The sequence below is a fragment of the Jaculus jaculus genome, chromosome 1, assembly GCF_020740685.1.
Source record: "Jaculus jaculus isolate mJacJac1 chromosome 1, mJacJac1.mat.Y.cur, whole genome shotgun sequence".
NCBI lineage: Eukaryota > Metazoa > Chordata > Mammalia > Rodentia > Dipodidae > Jaculus > Jaculus jaculus.
In genome coordinates this window covers 291,524,869-291,547,087 of record NC_059102.1, presented here as the reverse complement: position 1 = coordinate 291,547,087, position 22,219 = coordinate 291,524,869, and the positions used below count along the sequence as shown (strand labels likewise).

The following is a 22,219-nucleotide window of genomic DNA, read 5'->3' as shown; positions in this document are numbered from 1 at the left end:
CATGCCTTCTGTTTGCATCATTATCTTTTCTGGTACATTTCCTTGACTAGCCTTGAGGGAACTCAGCTTCTCATATCCCCTCTGCCTCCAACCTTCTCAAATTTGACACTCTGTTATTGGGTTCCGGTTTTTCTAGCACTTTCCTTTCTAGTCACCCTCATGTACTGAAGCTCACCATCATGGACTTGGGAACGTTCCCTGTGACATGAGCTCCCCAGGATTGTGGATGACACCAGTTGCAAACATCAATGCATTTGTTAACAATACTCCATATTTTCCCAGTATGATAATTACTAATTATCTGGACTCCAAATCATTTTGAATATTGGCTGTTTTTCGTGCCTACAATTTTGATCTGATTAATCACTAATTTCAACCCTTACTCTTCTTTTATTGACATTCTGTCTTAGTTTCTTCCCAATAGTTATTCTCACTGGAGAGTTTTCACAAGGTATGACCACCCCCACTTTGGCCTTCGTTTTAGATAAGCACCTTTTTCCATTCTGCTCTTATTCTTCTATGTCAACATCCTGCTTATCTTTGTGTTGCACTAAGCGGATGATGCTATAACCTCACACTCCACACTGTCTAGCTGGTGTCCACTAATATCTCAAGATGCAAGTCATTTTTAGAAAGCTTTCTGATTAACAGCCCAATTCTTTCCTTTTCATTATTGCCTTTAGCTGTAGTTCTATCATAGCTTAGCCTAATGTTTTCTATCTTGGTGTTTATATTATACAAGTATTATGGTATGTCAGAAATACCATCCTAGGCAGGAAGGAATCTATTGTTTGAGAGGGTCAGTCCTGAAAAAGTCAAAGTCAACTTTCATAGCTCATCATTTACTCCAGAGCAATGACTAGGCTTATGCATTTCTTGAAATGTGGTGAGATTTTATTGGAATTAATAAAGATATTTGCACAAAGATTGCAGACAGCTCCAGAATTATGAACAAGAGCAATGCAATAAACACCAACTGCCTTTAATTAACCATCTGGGATAGACAAATCATAAAAAATTTAAATTAACACTGTGGAATCTTGTTAGAATAGGGCTAAAATTTAGCTTGTAAAGAATTAATCCCAAACCTTAACAGGAATAGAGAACTTTGCTCTGGGTCTGAATGCAGAAATCATACTTGGGACCACATTAAAATTCATATGTTGTGATGTTCCATGGAAACTACTTTAAATTTAAATTTCTGGTATTTTAGGTTAGAACATATGCTTAAAGAGAAAAAGACAAAATAATTTACCCATGTTATGGAATGAATACTTTGGTCAGCTAAAATGATGCATAGGCATTCAAATAAATGAATATTTGATTAACATTTGTCATCGCTGATTGCAATTATATCTCACAAATGGGAAGAGAGCTGTTTGTTCTGAGCCATCTCCTAGACTTTGTCTTCTCTTTACGTCCCCCTCCTGCACACCTGTTCCCAATTTATGTCTTATTCTCTGGTCTTCCACTGGTTAGTGTGTGCTTGGTGACCATGAGCAAAATTAAATATTAACCAAAGTAAAAACAACTGGAACAGTAAAGCAAATATCAAGGTGTTTTGAATTATCACCTGCTCTCCCTCTCCTTTTAATTGCTATTTTCATGACGATGTTTGACAATAAAAGACAGCCCCCTTGTGGTATGTAAAGTGCTTTCTCATATGCTTCAGCATGTGAACGAAAACCTGTGATTCACACTACCTGGTCAATCTTCCCTTTTGGCAGGATAATCAACTGAGATCTTGAGAAGTTAAGTGGCTGTCAAATGTAGCATGATTACAGATATGCAGCTGCTATTAGTACATGGCCATCATGTAAGAGTTTGATGAGCATATACCTCTCACAGTAATGAAAACCCTCCCACTCAGTATATTAGTATGGCAAAGCTATGCATGGATATTGTAGAGAAGGGATGCAAATAGTAAGACTCTCAAGTTTAAATGGAATAAAAAATAGATCCTCCTTTTTTTCCATTTAATCTCAACAAAAGCCAAGTTTTAAGTAAGTTCTACCATCCTGGCAAAAGTTTAGTTTTTTGGTGACTTAATATCTTATACAGATCTGTCCCCTCTATCATTTCAATCTATTTCCTTCATCAAACAAAAAGTGGCCAATTGGGGACATCAGCTTATGTATGCATGTAAAGATGATAAATAGCAAGGTGTTTCATAACATAGTTTGGTGCATATTTTACTATATTTAATGTTTTATAATACTACAAACAGATTTTGGTATAAGATGGCTCTGAGCATTTGTAAGCACATAAAATAAACTTTTTCAGTAGTTTTTATAATATATATCAACAGTGTGTTTGTGGTGGGCCCTGTCACAGATCCTACTTCTGTTTGGCATGGTTATACAAGTCTGCTTTCTTTCCAAACAGATATTGATGAATGTCAAAACAGCGACATCTGTCAACATGAGTGTAAAAATACCATAGGAAGCTATCAGTGTATCTGCCCTCCTGGTTATGACCTGACATTCAATGGGAAAACGTGTCAAGGTGAGAAACTTTGAGTGTTTATTGCTGCATCTTGGCATAAAATCAAGATAGGAAAATGTGAAAAGTTTTTGTGAATTATTCCCCTACTTACTTCTCCTTCTTTCCCATTCTTACTGGACAGACTTATGTTTAAAAATTGATTGAGCAAGGAAGAGAAACCAGAAGAAAGTAATTTAATAAAAGAAAATAGTTGGATCATGTTTATGGATTTAAGGAGCAAAAATGATTAGCTCAGTTTATGTTACATGTTTTTAAACTTCATAGGAACATATCTTTTCAAACACTGTTTTTACCATTCATTTAAGGTGGAAGGGAGCATGAGAAGAGTGCTGACGGAACTACATGTAGTGCGAGGCATGATGTTATATGTACCAAAAGGATAGTCTGTATATTGCAGAAATTAATGAAATTCTGAAGCAAATTAAGTCCTGCATCATGCTTAGATTTTATGTTGATAAAATCTTTGAGAGAGACACACCAGTACCAATCGAACTGAGATTGAAATTTCTTTTGTTAGATTTACAAAAGACTTACTAGGAATGCAGTTTATGGAAAATGTATTCTGGGAACCTCCGCCAGGATGGACAATGAATGGCTGCTTTACCTTAGTTAGCATAAACCACCCCTTCCCCTTCTCTGCCCTTCACTCTCTCTGAGTTTCCCGCTGCATTGAGGACGCTAGAGAAGAAGCCTGAACTCAGTATAGCCTTTGCTCCCACCCATGAAGAACCTACCCTATACATAATATCTTACTGAGATTAGCAGTATTATGTTACGGTTTTTGTTTAAGTTTTTTTTTTTTATTTTGGGGGGGGTGGGGTTTTTTGTTTGTTTGGTTGGTTGGTTGGTTTTGGTTTTCCAAGGTGGTATCTCACTTTAGCCCAGGCTAACCTAGATCTCACTATGCATTCCCAGACTGGCCTCGAACTCATGGCAATCCTCTTATCTCTCCCTCCCAAGCACTGGGATGAAGGCAGGCACCACCTTGCCTGGTTTATGTTACGGTTTTCTAAAGCAACTATTACTTGTAACTATCCATGATTTGTACATGCACTACAGATAATAAAAGGTAAAGTGTGTGTACCTTGGTGTTCTAGAACAGTCAAGAACAAAGGTAGTACTTGCCCTCAGATGAATGCATTTCTAACATCCGTGGTCTCTCCTGGGGTTTGGAGAGCACCAGACTCAGAGCCCTGTGGAGCAGGGCAGGAGCACTGCCTGTCTGTAGTTCAAACTTATCTGAGTTTTTCAGCTTTTTCTTCAAGTGCAGACATTCAATTCCGCTTCTATAATTGTTCCAGGCACCAAGGAAGGGTATAGCAGATAACAAGCCATTTGAAATAACCAACCAAACCAAGAACCCAAAATTAGCAAAATTTAAAGGATTACATTAGAAACTCATTAGAGAGATTTTTCTTCTTTTCTAAAGTTGCCAGTTTTTGTTTGTTTGGTTTTTTTTTTAATTGCCCTAAGTCACTCATTTAGCTCAAAATGTTTTTCAGTTTTCATTTGTGCCACAGAGTGGAAAATACTGTGAACAAATCAGAAACAGGTGTCACTTGAGATGTTTGCAACTTAAATGGGTTACATACTTTGTGGCTTTACAAAGACATGAGAGAAAACAATTTTGCCTTTTAAAGAAGTCTTTACTCACTCTAAAGAATAACTTAGAGTCGTTTTATAACTTTAGAAAATGAGGTAATTATGAAAAACAAGAGACTGGTTTTCATTTCTGTATAATTTCTTTAAAACTTTGCATATTGGTAGTAGAAATGTCAATAAGAAGAGGGAAATTGGAAAATATAACAGAACAAAGACAGAACCTTCTGTCAAAAGTGAAAGTCATTGCACTGTAAAATTCAAAACAATATCCAAACAGCATGACCAATGAAGATGTTTTTGAAAAGTAGTGAGGAGAAACTTAAAGATCCTTTGACTAATTTTATGTACCACAAATCCATTTTTTTAAGGTAGCATCTCGCTGTAGCTTAGGCTGACCTTGAATTTACTGTGTAGTCTCAGGCTGGCCTCAAACTCAGAGTGATCCTCCTACCTTGGCCTCCCAAGTGCTAGGATTAAAGACATGCACCTAAATCTAAAAATGCAGAAATAAAGCCGGGCGTGGTGGCACACACCTTTAATCCCAGCACTCGGGAGGCAGAGGTAGGAGGATTGCCGAGAGTTCGAGGCTACCCTGAGACTACATAGTGAATTCCAGGTCAGCCGGAGCCAGAGTGAGACTCTACCTCGAAAAACCAAAAAAAAAAAAAAAAAAAAAAAGCAAAAATATTATATTGGCATTACATTTGAATGAGTGTTGCCATCTATCCATGTTTCTAATAAAGTAATCCATATGTTTATCATGAATCTGAATGACATACACTTCTTATAAGACAGATATTTCAAGTATGTACATCCCAAATTATTTTCTTTAGCAAACAAAAGCACTTGGTTAAATTCATTCATATGTTCTAATTCTTTTGATATAAATCTTTCCAGCTCATTTTGCAATTCTGTTCGGGTAGCTGTATTATTATAAGGTGCCTATGCTTTAATTTCTATCATAATGCTTTTTTATAGTGTTTAATTAAAACCAGATGTCATCACTAGATCCATTACAGGAGACAAGAATCATTTTTCAGTTTTTGTTTATGTTTTTGGTTTTTCACCTTCCATTTTTTAAGAGTAGTGGAGCGTGGCTGAGTGGAAAAGAGATGACCCCAAGGTAACATCCCTTAATCCTATGAAGCTGGATAGAACTAGACCAAACAGAAAGCAGGACTGCCTGCCTAGAAAGCTTCTATATGGAAAGCAGACATTGAGGACTAAGGACAAATGCTTCTTTCACATGGAGTACTTTCTTCGAGGCTAATAAATACTTCTCATGTTTGTTTGAAGAGCCCAAAGACCTTCACAAAATGCAAACATTTATAATAGATATATCCAACATGCCACCCACAGGCTGCATGCATGCATTGCGGGAAAGCTGTGAATACAGCCCAATGCTGTAGAAGATGACAGTGTCATGTCACAATGTCAAAAAGTTGGACACCTCTGATTCAGACATTAACATTTGATTGTTAAGACTAATCTCTAATCTACAAAAAAATGACTAGTTCTGAAGGTCATGAAATAATTCAATGGAGTTTTTATATCTATGTAACTAGTTTGTTTTAGTTAGTGTACAAATTAATGGTTTCTTTATAACATTTTTATACACATATATCATTATACCTTGCTCATATCCACATTCCACTACCTTTTCCCCTTCCTTTGTCTTCCCTTCCACTGGTCCCCACATGCTCCACATAATCTCCCTTCTGCTTTCATGTCACACATGAGTATTTACTTAAATAATAGATTTTCATATTTTCTCATGGTTTATGCCCAGCCGCTGAGCACTCTGTGATGCTCGCAGCTCTTCCGTGTCACAGATTGTCTTCACGCTGCACTTCCGAGGCTCCTGCAGCCCACTCACCGGCATCTGTGCTGCTGCACGAATTCACTAGAAAAATGAGGGACTAGATGAAATTTTTGGGATAAATGTTAAGGGAAAAACTTTTTTTTGTTGTTCACTTTTATTTATTTATTTGAGAGTGACGGAGAGAGGAATAGGCAGATAGTGAGAGAGAGAGAGAGAATGGGCGTGCCAGGGCCTCCAGCCACTGCAAACGAACTCCATACGTGTGCGCCCCCTTGTTCATCTGGCTAACATGGGTCCTGGAGAATGGAGCCTCGAACCAGGGTCCTTAGGCTTCACAGGCAAGCACTTAACCGCTAAGCCATCTCTCCAGCTCTTAAAGGAAAACTTTAATGAGAAACAGGAAGGCTAGACTAATTCCTCAAGTGTTTTTACTTCATTTGTAAGATAATCTCAGTTTGTAAGAGATAAAGCACTTCTGTCAGATAAGATCATAATTAGAACTCTGATCACAGAAACAATGGACAAGACATAACTGAAATAAAAACTATTCCACTCTGGGGTTCATTCCTATAGGAAATCTAGTCCTAACATAAATCTAGTCACAAAAAATAACATGTCATCTTTGCCAGCACAGAACAAGTAGCTAAAATGTCAAGTGGCTTTGAGCATACTTTTCAAGTATAGCAACTTTTCAGTTTTTACAGATAGATACATTATATTACAAATATAAAATATCCTCCACTCTCTATCATATCCCTTCCCTCTCTCAATCAGTCTCTCTTTTATTTTGATGTCGAGCCAATCAAGTTGTCTGAAAAAGTCCAAGGCAATTTTTGTCTCTTTAAACTAAATAATAACTAAAGTAGGTGTTCCCATGGCAAGCAACTCACTTTCTATGGTAAAATAAGGCCTACCAGTATCCATGTGGAGTTCAAGTATAACATTTCTTCTTTGCCCTGAGATTCATGGTAACCTTTCTTCTGGAAGGGAGGAGTTTATGAAAGAAGTCCTGAAGGCTACAAGAATTCTAAAGCAGAATTTTTGGAACAATAACTTGTAGAAAATGAGATATAGCTATTGATTCCCTGAAATATATACCTGTCCTCATGCTGGTAGCAAGCTTGGATCTGCTAGGCAAGTATCTCAGCTTTTGGGTTTCATAATCTTCGGATTTCAAAAATCCTTCAAAATCTATGAAGTTTATGGACTCTCATTCAAAAGCTCTTTTTCTCTTTCTTTCTCTCTTTCTCTCACACACATACACATTTTCATTCACAGATTTCCCCCTCACATACCCACATACACACACACACACACAGAGTCACACATTTTCATTCACAGATCTTTGGATCCTCAAATATGGACCACCTCCAAACTAAGAATTTATACAAAAACTTTTTCAGAAACCTCAAAAGTTTCCTTTAGTGCTACCTTAATGTTTCTTTCTTTTTTTTTTTTTTTTTTTAATGAAAGAGACAGAATTGGCTCACCGGGGCCTCCAGCCACTACAGTCGAACTCCAGACACATGCACCACCTTTTGCACATGTGAAGCCTTTGCATACTTCCATCACCTTGTGTGTCTGGCTTATGTGGGATCTGGAGAGTCAAACATAGGTCCTTTGGCCTTGCAGGCAAGCTCCTTAACCAATAAGCCAGCTCTCCAGCCCAATGTTTCTTAATTCTAATTATTTAAGTGTTTCTCTTTAACAGCTTTGAGAAGAAAACAAGATTAAATGTGTTCTATTTGCCTGTTCCCCACACGACCTTGCCATCACCCAGGGAGAGTAACCCATTGCCATACTCTTGAGTCAGGCTCTGGACAGTCTGAGCACTTGGACTCGGTCCACTTACTTCAGGCCCTAAGATCCGACTGACCTGTTCAGTCTTCTCTGAGCTTATAATATAATGTCTTTAATTCCTACACCCCTTCTTCCCTCTCCTCAATTTGAACTTATAATACACAGGTCATTTATTAGAGATATTCTTTACTTTACAAAATATTCCCCCATGGGCTTTAAATTTTTAGCTTGGTGTGGTTAAGATATTTGCTTGACAAACTCATTTGCACTCTCTTTTCCAAATAGAAGAAGTATGAGAGAGCTCTTAATTGAGCTCCTTTGACTTTCATGTGCCTTACTTTTTACATCTTTTCACACACAATAAAGAAATGTGACCTCAACGCAATCTGAGAAATAAATACACCAGGTATCATGATCCCTATTTTGTGGTTGAAGCTTGGAGAAGTTCATTTATGGGGGCTGTAGGAGACTGCCTCTGTATTACAGAAATCAACTCCTGCCACAGGGGCCTTTGTTGACCCTCCACCACTGATACCTTGTGTTCTGTGTGCCGTCCCTAGATGTTGATGAGTGTCTGGAGCAGAACGTGCATTGTGGGCCAAATCGTATGTGCTTCAATGTGAGAGGAAGCTTCCAGTGCATCGACACGCCCTGCCCACCCAACTACCAGCGGGATCCTGTTTTGGGGTATGTTTTGCCTTCTCATCCCAGACTCGCGTCTGAGAGTCCTTCATCTTCTTTTCCAGTATAAGCCTTGTCTGCAGTCATGTGTAACTCATAATAAGTCAGTAATCCCAAGGGGATGTAGGCTGGCGCTATGTTCATTCTTCAATGAATGGGCAAGAAATGAGCTCACTAGGCAGTCACCATTGCAAGCCAAACTGTCACCCATGGCTGCCAAGGCTTCCTGGAAGCAGGTTCTCCAGCATGGCATCACCGTGGCTCATCCAGAGCTCCTCTCGGACAGCTGGCACCTTACTGGGTGATACAGGCTGCCTTTCTTTGAGATTTTCCCATTCCAACTTGTTCTCCATGGTAAGTGCTGTCAGCATGTTGAGCACTCCAAGAAGTACCTGTCTGTTGCTATGGTGACTCACCATGCCATAAGAGAATGGAGAGGAACAAGGATGAGTCAAAAGTCTGCCATTGGTAGTGTCTCGGGTACATTTCCTGCTGTCTGACAGTCTTCTGGCTTTAAAATGAGCTACTCTTCTATTTCTCCCCTACTCTTCCAGACATGTCACACCCTGCCCAGGGTAAGAAGACCATTGAAAATAAGTGATAATATTCTTGGATAGTCTGTGCTCATTAAAAGACATTTCTGAAACCAAAAACTCAGCATTCACAACTACTTTCCTCTTGGACACGTCCACCAAGTTACTGCAACATGGTTGCCCAGAACCCACCAAAGATCTATTTGCTATTAGCCTCTTAGGAGAAAATAAAAAATAGAGACAAAAAATGTTCAAAAATATGACCAAATAATGTGTTTTTGTAAAAAAGTTCTGTATGGCTATAGGAAGGTACTGTTTCTAATGTAAAATAGCAGGAAGGATCATTACAAAAGGAAGTGTCCCCCTCTAAAAATCTTAAATGACCTTTAATTATTTTTGGAAAAATAAACTAATTATCAGTACACTCTATTTCAGTTTTAAGACAGCACTGGCATAGGGATGTTATATTGCAAACATAGCATGTGTTATGTTTCAGAACTGCTTGTTTCCATGATATGTGCAAATGTTTTGTGTCCAACACTGACTTTTCGCGTTAAGGCCAGGTGGAACTCAGTGGTGGAGCATTTGCCTAGTATGCATGGGTTCTTGGTTCAACCCCCAGCACCTCCTACCAAAAAAGAAATTAAGTATTCTTGCTAACCTCAAGAGTTCACATACTTCTGATGTTAATGGAGTGGAGAGATTAATATGTGACTCAACAGCCTATTTTCATAGCCACCTGGCATGTGTTTTGAGTTAGTGACAGGGAACATGGAGTGAGCCTTCTTGATCTTGTAGCCACAAGTCTTCCGCATTTAGGGCCTAAAAGTTGCCCTGAATCATGATCGCTTGCACCATGCCTTCTCCTGTTCCAAGCAGGAGCACTAAGTACATTTCATGCTTATTGTCCTTAGGTTCTGCCTCAAGAACTGTCCACCCAATGATTTGGAATGTGCCTTGAGCCCATATGCCTTGGAATATAAACTTGTCTCCCTTCCATTTGGAATAGCTGCCAATCAAGATTTAATCCGCCTGGTTGCCTACACACAGGATGGAGTGATGCATCCCAGGACAACGTTCCTCATGGTGGATGAAGAACAAACTGTTCCTTTTGCCTTAAGGGATGAAAACCTGAAAGGAGTGGTGTACACAACACGCCCACTGCGAGAGCCCGAGACCTACCGTGTGAGGGTCCGAGCCTTATCCTACAGTGCCAACGGGACCATTGACTATCAGACCACGTTCATAGTTTATATAGCTGTGTCTGCCTATCCATACTAGGATGTGCTCCCTAGCCTAGTCCATATATTTAAACCACATTAATTATGGCAATCAAGGACCTACAAGTTGCTTACTATCTCTTGAACAGTTGCAATCTTGACAACTTGACAATGGTGCTTTACTCTGTTGTGTGTGTTCCTTGGTAGTGCTGAGGTATTCTTATGATCCCACTGTGGTTATATGTAGAAGTTGCCTACACTATTTTCTTTATTTATTACACTGGAGCAGTTACTTCCCAAAAATTATTCTGAACATCTAGCCGTGATGTTTCATGGTCGCACAGTAGCAATGACCATTTTCTTAAAAACAGCATAGAACAAAAACAACTAATTCATTAGCTTTTTGAATCTTGGACTATTTTAGAATAATAAGACTAGTTGCTATGCATTTTGGAAAAAGCTTATGGCATAAGGTAAGATTTTTAAAGTATTGATATAATGCTTATACATCTACTTTCATTTTTGGGGGGGGGGAACACCACTACTTAAAAACATAGTACAGCTACTAAAAAGGTTGTTGATACCTTGTTTGAACATTCAAAATGAAGACATTATATCAGTGATTTTATGAAATCATCTGAACTGCTTATGATACTGGAAAAGAAGTTACTTTCTCCTCAGACAATTATCCATGTCATTGATCTGTAATATCTACTTTAATAATCATCCATTCACTTAGCTCCATAGCTTTTACATTCCATATTTTTTTTCCTGTCCTTTAAAGCAGTTTTTTAACATAACAGTAGGACAGGATTCTTTATTTTTAATATTGTGAGTTCAAACTAACATATTAAACGTCAATACACTGTACATGATGGTAATATACTCTGTAAGCAATTGCCAAGATGTATTCTATTTTTATGAAGTGTATATATATTACCTTAGTGTGTATTTTCTATATAATATTTTGATGGACTTTTTATAAAATTATTTTATAAAAAAACAATGTTACAATAACATCAGGCCAAATAAAATCTTCACATCCTTTTTCTTAACTGTTTTAAGAATCTAAAATATGTTTCCTTATAGATACATCAGGTAGTAAAGTTCTAGTCCTACACATGAATGTGTGCACAACACAATAGCTCTTGACATATATGGTATAATTTTTGTTCATATATTAGAGGACCCTTGGACACAGATACCTTGTACAACCTCTGTAAGTAGCACAGCTAGAAATGTCATCCTTTCTGTCTTTGATGACTGTGAGTAATATGTTATCTCCACATCACTATTTCTTCGTCCATCTAAACTTTCCTTTTCTCTCAACTCAAGTGAATTCATCTCCCACCTGTGATAAATACCACACTAGTAGAGGCCAAATCATGGCTTATAATTGAATAAACTTTTTTACCTAAGATTATGCTATTCAAAACCCCTAAGCCAGGCATGGTGGCACACACTTTTAATCCCAGCAGTCAGGAGGCAGAAGTAGGAGGATCACTGTGAGTCTGAAGCCAGTCTGGAACTACAAAGTGGTCAGCCTGGGCTACAATGAGACCCTACCTGGAGGTGTACGTTGCAAACCCCCATTTTGTATATTACTACAACAGTCTTCTGAGCCTGCAGATTACACAAATTCCCCAGATAGAACACTGTGCTAAGAGAAGAACAGATCCAAAGGGAACAAACCAGGACTAAAGAGAAAATAGGTAATAGTGAACTCAAATTTATATAATCCTTGACATGTTATGTGACATCTGCCTAAAAGATAACTAGTTAACTAGTTAACTAATCTAATATTAAGATAAACAGAAGTGTGATTGACTCAAAGTCAGCAAGCTTCTTTTTATGTTTAACTTATGTATTTTATGTGCATGTGTGTGTGTGTGTGTGTGTGTGTGTGTGTGTGTGTGTTGTGTACAAGTGTATGTGTTCCATGGCGCATGTGTGGAGGCTGGCTGTGTTCCACCTTCCTTGCTACAGTGTCTCTTGCTGCTGCACATGAGTCTGGCCCAAGAACTTCTCCCTCTCCTGGTTCTGTCTCTCACTGTTGTAGGTGCTCTGGGGACACAGATGCATGGGCCACTCGCTTTGAACATTACATGTGTGCTGGAGAATTCAACCTAGATCAGAAGGCTTTACAAGCAAGCCCCTTTGACCACTGAACCATCTCCTGGTGCAAAATTTATTTCTATAAAAAACCAAATGGTAAATAGTTTAGCCTCTTCAAGCCATATGGCCTCCATTGCTACTATTGAGCTCTGCTCTTTAGCATGAAAATAACCATCAGCAGCACAGAAATGTGTGTTCTGATTCTGTTGTATTTACACATTCTAGCCACACTTGGCTTCTAGGCCATAGGTCACCTGTTTTCTATGAAAGGGATGTAACCCTTTCTCTCATTTGCAGTTCAAGCAAAGCTCAGAGACCAGCTGACAGGCAATGACTAACCTGAGTGTTTCCCTACATACAAGCAACGCAGGCACCTCACAAGAACACGTTCTTTATTAGGCAGCCTACAGCCTTAGCTGTCAGGTTAGTTACCATGTTCAAGGGCGTTCCACCTTCATGAACACATTCATGCACACAAAGAACATTCTTTTCAGTGAATGGAAGGCATGGTGGTGAAGGTATGCTGGGTTGGCATTTTGCCCTTTTCTATCTTTCCAAGCTTAGAATTTGCATAGAGATGTGACAGCCATCTTGCAATAATGAGGCAATATCTGAGGATAAAAATTCTAAACAGTAAGGAAATACAGAGGGAGCAAGGGGGAAGGAAAGGAGAAGGGAGGGAAGGGGAGAAATTTTCAGCCCTTCAATGGAAATATTGCAAAATGTCACAGCACTTAAGTAACCCAGGATTTCTGGTTGTTGGACAGCAACAATTATCTGTCCACCTGAATCCATTCATGTCTTTAGAATAACCACTTCCTCCCTAGAGTTTCCCAACTATATCAGTGGCATTCATCCAGTTGTCCCAGCTGAATCCCGGGACCAAAGGTTTACTCTCCAAAATCATCATAACCAGTCTATCAAATTGTCGTTATCGCTGCTGCCCCCATCCCACGCAAGGTCACCATTGGTTCCCACAATGCTCTCTGAGCTCTGTCTTGCTCCTGCTCTGCTACACTCATTCTCTCTCTTTTTTATAGTTTTTTTTTTTTTATAGACAACATCCACACATGCTCAATAAACCATGAGCATAATTTCCTCCTACCCATGGGATTCTGACTTAGTTCTTAGTACCAGGTATGAGCTCTCCCTCTGAGTGGGCCTCAAATCCAATGGGAAAGCCATTGGTTGCCCACACGGGCTGTGCACCACTATTGCACAAGAGTGTGCATTTTGTCTAGTTGATTTCATAGCTTGCAGAGTTCCGGGTTTATTCATGCCATTGGTAGCCATTATCCCCCAGCAGCTCTCGTAACACGTTCCAATACTATGAGGACTGGTCTGCAGGAAGTTGGCTCACTTATAGGTTCCATCATGATCTCTTGATGTCCTATGTCTGCATCCTATGATACCTTCAGCAATAGGGTCTTAACCATTTAGCTCTGGTGGATGACCGCTTGCTTTGGCAATGTCCTGCACTGTTTGGGGGACCTCATGGGTCCCCCTGACCAACAGCTCTGTGGGGTATAACCCAGTTTTGGCACTAAGATATATCAACCAATGCCCATGGTTTTAGGGTTAAGCTCTCTACCCCCTACAGGATTCACTTTTCATAAGACTGAACTTTAAAAACCCCTAGCAGGCCATGTTAGCCATTACTAACTTTCCATTTCTCTTCTTTCATACCCAAGACGTATTCTATGAGCCGGTTTCTCTCTACTGTGTGAACTTAGATAAGCTGCACCTACATTTCCTCTTCCTGCACCATTCAGACTATGGGCCACAGGAGACATTTTGCGCAAGATTTGGAAAGTAATAACACCACCACAGCCATGTGCGACCTTTGCACTTGGAAGGTCACTAAAGCAGTGCTCTGTGCCATTGTAACTACTGTCACCATGTGTTAACTCCTCATGTTGAAGTGGACGGAGGAAGACCCACAACCATTCTACCTCCCATTCAGTATTTCTTTAGCTTCTGCACTCCATGGGCCAATTACCTACTTCTGCAGCAACAAGCCCCAGATTTTCCTGCTTGAGAACCACACCTCTGAAGTGAGGAAAGGAACAAAAGATGCTCAAGGACTCCTATGGAGTGAATTATTTCTCCCCACATTGTTGGAGCCCTAATCCAAATGCGCATATGGAAATAAAGTCTATAAGGAGGGTAATTATGATAAAATGAGGCCACAGTGTGGGACCTTAATGTGATAGGATTACTGTCCCTATTAGAAGAGGCAACTCTCTGTCCCTAGTTCATAACCACCACCACACTAATAAGAACAAGACAGCTGTCTGCATACCAGACAGACAGCCCTCACCAGACTCCAAGCCCTACCAGACCTGGATTATAGACTTTCTAAGCTTCAGACCTGTGAGAAAACAAATTTCTGTTAAGCTAGGAAGTCTGGTATATCTCTGATGGAAACCTGAACCAACTAATGTGGAGACCAGCTCACAGGTTTCCACTCATATCTATAGGCTTCAGTTTTTGCCCATAGGTCATTTTAGTGAAAATGGGAAATATGCTAGCATGGGCTTTTATTCCTGCCAATGATATGAGGTATGGATGGAGAGATATAAAGTTGAGTGTGACCCGTATCAAAAACCCAAAGAATAGTCTAATCATAAGATAGCAGATATTAAATTCCCATTCTCTTGGGGGCTTTTTATGTTAAAGGGCACTGATTGAAACAGAAATGTGGCCATTTATTCTCTCCTCAGTTTGCCATGAGTGTTCTAGTTTCTTGCTGTGTTAATCAATAGTTATCACTCTCCTTGTGATCATAGCTACTCTGGTAGGTATGGAGCGAATCTCATTTTAATATGTGTTTCTCCAGTGACCAATCATGCTAAGGATCTTTTAGCTTACATTTTTGCCATTTGGGTATCCTCTTCAGTGAAATGTTTAGTCAAAAAATTTGGAGTTGGATTGTTTGTCTTCTTGCCACTGTGCTGTAAGAGTTCTTCGTATGTTCTAGATAATGAGTTCATTGCTGGGCATCCAATTCACAAATAAGCTTTCCTGCTTGAGAAATGGCTCAATGCTTAAGGTGCCTGCCTGCAAAGACTACAAACCCAGTTTCAATTTCTTGGGACCCACATAAGCCAGATGAACATGGTGGCACATGCAAGTGGAGTTCGTTTGCAGTGGCTAGAGACCCTGAAGCACCCATTCTCTCCCTCTTTCTTTCTCTCTCTGTATCTCTCTAATAAATAAAAATAAAATATAAATAAATATACTTTCTCTATATGTGACTTATCTTTGCACTTTTTTTTTGAAGTATGATCTCACTCTAGCCCAGGCTAGCCTTGAACTCACAGCAATCCTCCTATGTCAGTCTCCCAAGTGCTAGGATAAAAGGTGTGCACTACCACACCCAGCCCATTTTACTTTCTTAATGGTGTCTTTTTAAATTTTGATTAATTCTAGTTATCAGAGTGTGTGTGTGTGTGTGTGTGTGTGCACGCACACGTGCACACACACACATGCACATTATAACTAAATATTCTCTAACTCAAGTTCACAAGGATTTTCCCCATGTTTACTTCTAAAAGTTTTAGGATCTTAACATGTACCTTAAGTGTATTTTATACTATAAATTTTTGTATAATGTGTGATAGGGCTCCAAATTCAATGTTCCTATGCATATCCATTTTGGAAAAGGCAGTCTTCTCCCACCAGCTTCCTTGGGACCTCTGCCAAAAATCACTTGTTCATTTGGTTGCTCTAACTTCACAGTAACTTAGGTAATGAGTAAGTATAAAGTCTCTAACCTTTTCCTTTCGTGCATAATTAGTTTGTGTATACTTGGTCACTTGCCTATGCACATGCGTGGTAGGGTTTTGTCCTTTGGAAGATGCTGTTGGTTTTACAGACATCATACTCAATTTAGCGACATAGGAAGATTTAGAAAAAAAAACATTTCTGAGTTTTTCTGAGACAGCAGTTACAAATATGAATACTGGACTCAGAAGATCTGCATCCACAGACAATTCTGCTTCTCAATGGCATAATCTAAGCAGCAAGCTAGCCTCTCCCATCTCATCAGACTTGAGTCTCATCTTCAAATGGAGATGTGGGCAGTGGTTTGCAGATTTTCACTCCCAAGCCTGCCCAGTTTCCTGAGTTCTAACTCAAAAATATACATAGTTTTTTTCTTTTTTTTCTGTCTCTCTTTCTTTCGTTCATTCATTCATTCTGTCTGTCTGTCTCTTCTTCACATCCTGGCAAAAATCTTCAGCACACTGTCCAGATGCTCTGGGTTTTCTCATTGTTTTGTTGAAGACCCCCCCCCTCAATGCAGCTGCTTGCTGACCTCCATTGCTGAGCCTGACTGCTTTCTGGGCCCTAAATCAAAAGAAATGATTTCCTCTCTTCCCATTATTCATCTCCCTCCTCCCAACATTTGCCAAGATTTACAGCTTGCTTTCTCTATGACTTTTCCTCTCAAACACTCATAAAATTTCCATAAACTCTTATACAAGATATATTAAAATGAAGATTGAAGAATACTGCTTTTCCTTATGAATCAAAACATAATTTTATTTATTTATTTGAGAGACAGCAGAGAGAGAAAGAGACAGACAGATAGAATGGGCATGTCAGGGCCTCAAGCCACTGCAATCATGCTGCAGACAAATGTTCCACCTTGTGCGTATAGCTTATGTGTGCACTGGGGAATCAAACCTGGGTCCTTGGGCTTTGCAGGCCAGTGCCTTACCCACAAAGCCATCTCTCCAGCCCATGACCTTGTTTCTTACCCAGTGCCTAGAATTATGTAGACATGAAAATGAAAAGTTACAGGCTAAAGAATTCTCCCTGGACGCATGAGTTTCCCTGATGTTCTGCTTGTGTTGTTCACGGTGAGAGCAGGATAATGAAGTTACCCAGCAGTCAATGGGACAGGGAAGTGGGTGTGAGTACAAGAACATGTGGAAGGACCAACTCCACTAACTGTCTTTAAATAGGGGCTGGGGGCTGGAGAGATGGTTTAGCAGTTAAGCGTTTGCCTGTGAAGCCTAAGGACCCCGGTTCGAGGCTCGATACCCCAGGACCCATGTTAGCCAGATGCTCAGGGGGTCGCATGCATCTAGAGTTCGTTTTCAGTGGCTGGAAGCCCTGGCTCGCCCATACTCTCCCTCTCTCTCTCTCTCTCTCTCTCTCTCTCTCTCTCTCTCTCTCTCTCTCTCTCCCTCTTTCTGTCTGTCTGTCACTCTCAAATAAATAAATAAAAAATTAAATAGGGGCTGGGAGGTGGCTCAGTGGATGAAGTTCTCACCATGCAAGCATGAGGAACTCAGTTAGAGCTCAAACACCCGCAGAACATATTAGCCATGATGGCACAAACCTATAATCCCAGCACTGGGAACACAGAGAAGGGTCCATGGGGCTCACCACCTAATTTGTCTAGCAAAGTAAGTAAGCTCTGGGTGTAGTGAAAGACCCTGTCTCAAAAAATAAGATATAGAATGATTGAGGAAGACATTCAGTGTTGACCTCTGACCTACACACACATGCACACACACACACACATACACACACTCACATGAACACTCATACGAACATGCAAAAAAAAAAAATGGCTACTATTTATTTACCCAACACCTTATCAATGTTTGTGCAGAAAAACAATGAGAGAAGGCCTATTCTTCCATCTCTTTGTGAGACGTGTTCCTATTGAAGACATGTCATTTTAATTTTATTTCACAGAGTAATAATATGCCCATGGATTAATGTGAGGGGGGAATTATTTGACTCAGGCTCCACAGAGAAGCCATGTGTTCTAGCCAAACTAAGAATGTTCTAGACAATAGGAATTCCCCCACAAAACAATGGCTTGTATTTTCTCCAAGCATTCTGCAGGAACAATAGATGAATGGAAAGCCAAGGGCCTTCATAACTTTCTGGTGCCGGCCTGTGCCCAGTCCCTTTGTCCCTGTCCTGTTGGCTGACAGGCTCTTGCACTGTATGGCTGTGGGGCTCGGAGAGTCCACAGTATCCTGCTGTTTCCCGTCTCCTCTGCTTCTGAGCCAGACAGCAGGATGGACAAGCTCGCTGTGCTCTGGCCCAGGTTTCCCAGCAAAGCATTTCCATGTGTACAGGCAGTGCATGACAGGGTCCATTGGCCACGGGTTCCTCCAGTTCTGTGGGGACACTGAAAAAATGTGGCTGCAGACTTGCTCAGGTATCTAAAACATATTTCCAAAATGTCAAGTGGCCCTCAATGACCGGCCCACTGATTAACTTCTGTGTTCCAGGGGTCCCTGGAGGGGACAAACTGCAGCCAACTTTGCAGAGTGTGCTCACCCCTCTGCCCAGAGAGAATGCTCCCTGCCAAGCTGGAGCAGCCGTAGAACCTGGAACTGCTCAGGGTGACTGTAGTTTCCAGTCAACACACTCAGCCAAGGCTCTGTTTCAGATTTTCTATTCTCGGAGGATCAGCCTGGGAACCTGGAAGATCTTCACAGTGGGTGTTGGACGAGCTCCACCAGCCCTGCATCTATCACCTCATCCCTCCGGCTGGCCTTCACCCCCTTACTGCATCTTCTTGCCTCTTCCTTGGTCAGCTCTTCTTCCTTCCACATTGTACCCAGTACCAGACTCCCCTTCTATTAGGATTTGCCCATCTTCTTTGAAACCTGTACCAAGACTTGTTAGTAATGCATAGGTGTATTAAGCCAGCAACCAAGATCTTCAATGAACTGTTTTCCACTCAGCCACAATCTGTCTCCAAAAGGAGCTCTACAAAGTTCAGATAAATGCATACTCTTTATTGCCAGTTGGGTGCTTTGCTTCAGTTGATGACATAAACTCACTTGAACAAGCACAGCTTCTCCTTAGACCATGGGTAACACCCAGAGCCTCCCCAAGACCAGACTATGGGATGTTTTTTGTCTTCTTTTACTGAGGCCTTCCATGTAAGTATGCCTCCCACAGTTACATGGGAGACAGATTTCACATTCAAGGGAGATTATGACTAAAGTCAGAAAGACAAAAGTATGGAATGAGTTCATACCTTGTGGATCCCACTAAACATACTCTGCTTAAGACCAAGACCTATCAACATCTCTGCCCTTGACTGTTCATATCCGCAATCACCTGCCATTAATGGCAAATCAGGGGTATAGGAAGAGGTGAGGTCTCTTAGCACTCAACAGATACAGAAGAACCAAGTGGAAGAGTAAAGAAGACTTATGAAAACCCCAATGGTCAAAAGACAATAAAGTAGCCAGGTGTGGTGGTGCACAGCTTTAATTCCAGCACTTTGAACCCAGGGAGAGAAAGATCGCTGTGAGTTCAAGGCCAGCCTGAGACTACATAGCGAATTCCAGGTCAGCCTGAGCTAGAGCAAGACCCTACCTCAAGAAACAAACAAAAAGGCAATAAAATTAGGATGAACATATGAACTCATAACTGCTGCTTTGAGGACAGTTGGCATTGGAACAGGCAGGAATCGGTGCATATGCAAAATGTAAAGGCAAAACAGACAACCAGAGGAAAGGGGAAAACCACATAGATAAGTGAAAGCTATCGTACATCCAAAGTTCAAGAAAATAGCCTATTTCCAAGTTTGATATCAGAAAAAATTTCAGCATAAGTCTTAAGGATCTCTTCCCAAAGACTCATGCCTCCTTTCAGAATCTTCATGCGTACAATGTCTGGGTTGTTGTCGAGTCACACCCTCTAGCCATTGCTTGTCGCCTTACCAGGTTTCCCAGCTACAATTTCTACCCACTTATTTGTACCAAGTGGTATGTCTTTCCTATCAAGCATTACTCAAAACTCATTCTATGGAAACAAATTCTAGGGCAATATACGACAGTGAAAGAGAAATTATTGAAATCCTTGATCCAAAAGTCAGTGATTTTGATCCTGTTTTTGTTACTTAGAAATTCTAAATCCTTATTATAGGATAGGCCAGGTGGGTCCATACCATCCTACTGTATGCCAGGTGGGTATCTGTTAAGAAGTCACTCCTAGCTGGGCATGTTAGTGCATGCTTTTAATTCCAGCACTCAGGAAGCAGAGGTAGGAGGATCGCCATGAGTTCAAGGCCACCATGAAACTACATAGTAAATTTCAGGTCAACCTGGGCTCCAGTGAGACCCTACCTTAAAAAAATGTCACACCTAGAACAAGGTCTAATCTGGAATATAAAAGGCTCAGTGTCTGTTTATAATGAGCTGAGTGCCACTCTTGGCATGGAGTGTTTCCTGCCCTGTGCTGTATAAACATTTTAAGGATAGTTATTGACTATAACAATGGTCTTCATAAATTATTTCAAGAGTTCAAGCTACATGGATGGGCCGTGAACTCCAGTGTTTACTTCAGTGGCAGTTGTGAAATTCTGATTTATATAGCGAGGCTATCTGCATGACAGTTAAAAGCAAGGTTAGACATTGCTTTTTTTGAAAAATAAAAATTATTTTTTCCGTTATTTTTACTGTTGATAGCTAAGATCTTTACTGGAAATATACTACCCATAACATACTAAAATCCTCATAGAAAATTCCTTCTTAGAATATGCATGCTGAAGCTGGGCCTGGAGGAGCACGCCTTTAATCCCAGCACTTAGGAGGCAGAGGTAGGAGGATTGCTGTGAGTTCAAGGTCACCCTGAGACTACTTAGTGAGTTCCAGATCAGCCTGAGCTACAGCGAGATCCTACCTTGAAAAACAAAAACAAACAAAAAAATTACATGCTGCTTATGAAAATACCCTTTAGCATTTAGCTGAGGGAGTCCCTTCTGTCCTTCATGAAATCCTGTGTCCAAACAGCTCAGATTCTCTTTCTTTGAACATGTGTGGACAAGGCCGCATGCTTACCAACAGCTGTATTCATTTCCTAGAGCTGTCATAACAAAGTGGCACAGGTTGGCTAATTTAAATAGCAGAAATTACCTTATCAAAATTGAAATTTTGGGGGGCTGGAGAGATGGCTTAGTGGTTAAGCGCTTGCCTGTGAAGCCTAAAGACCTCAGTTCGATGTTCAACTCCCCAGGACCCACGTAAACCAGATGCACAAGGTGGCACATGCATCTGGAGTTCATTTGCAGTGGCTGGAGGCCCTGGCACACCCATTCTCACTCTCTCTTTTTCTCTCTCTCAAATAAATAAATCAACAAAATTAAAACCTGAAATATTTTTAAAAATTGAAATTTTTGCTTTCTTCTGAGGCTTCTCCTTGGCTAGTACAGGATTGCTTCTGCATGCATATTATTATTTGAATATAAATGTCCCCCACAGACACACGTGTTGAAGACTTGGTCCCTAGTCGGTGGCTAGTGATGTCATATTGGGAAGTGCTAGAAACATTAGAAGATAGAATGTTTCTCTGTCTTTCTTCCTTCCTTCCTTCCTCTCTGCCTCCTTCCATCTGTCTCTTTCTCCCTTTCCCTCGATTCCTCCCTTCTCCTTTCTCTTTCTGGCCATCATGGGAAACTTTGCTCTGCCATGCCCTTCCACCATAATGTTCTGCCTCGCCCCCATGGCCTGAGTTCTAAAACCGTGGGCCAAAAGAAATGTCTCCTTCTCTAAGTTGCTGTTGCAGTCAGCTTCGCGTTGCTGTCAGAAAACAACCGACCAGAGCAGAATGTGAGGGAAAAGGGCTGATTGTGGCTTACAGACTGGAGGGAAGTGCCATGATGGCATGAGCAGAGAGGGTGGACATCACTTCCTAGCCAACGGCAGGTGGACAACAGCAGCAGGACAGTGTGCCAAATACTGGCAAGAGGAAGCTGGCTATCAACACCCATATATGTCCCCAGCAATACAGCTCTTCAGATGGATCCATTTCCCAAAGTGTCACCAACTGAGGACCTAGCATTTATAACACACAAGTTTATGAGGGACACCTGAATCAAACAACCAAATTCTGCCCTTAAGCCCCATAAACTGATAACATGCATGATGTAAAATGCAATGCGTTCAGTCAAACTT

At 40.6% G+C, this 22,219-nt stretch overlaps 1 protein-coding gene across 3 annotated transcripts in view; it reads left to right on the top strand.

Annotated features, from left to right (window-relative positions):
* Hmcn1 (hemicentin 1) overlaps positions 1-11,197 on the top strand; it is a 453,131-nt gene extending 441,934 nt beyond the window's left edge. For all 3 annotated transcript variants that reach the window (XM_045142289.1, XM_045142294.1, XM_045142284.1), the window contains 3 exons: positions 2,386-2,505; positions 8,290-8,416; positions 9,858-11,197. In XM_045142289.1, coding sequence (XP_044998224.1) covers positions 2,386-2,505; positions 8,290-8,416; positions 9,858-10,224 — 614 coding nt within the window. In that variant the 3' untranslated portion in view covers positions 10,225-11,197. The remainder of the gene's footprint in view (positions 1-2,385; positions 2,506-8,289; positions 8,417-9,857) is intronic.
* Positions 11,198-22,219: the final 11,022 nt, after the last annotated feature.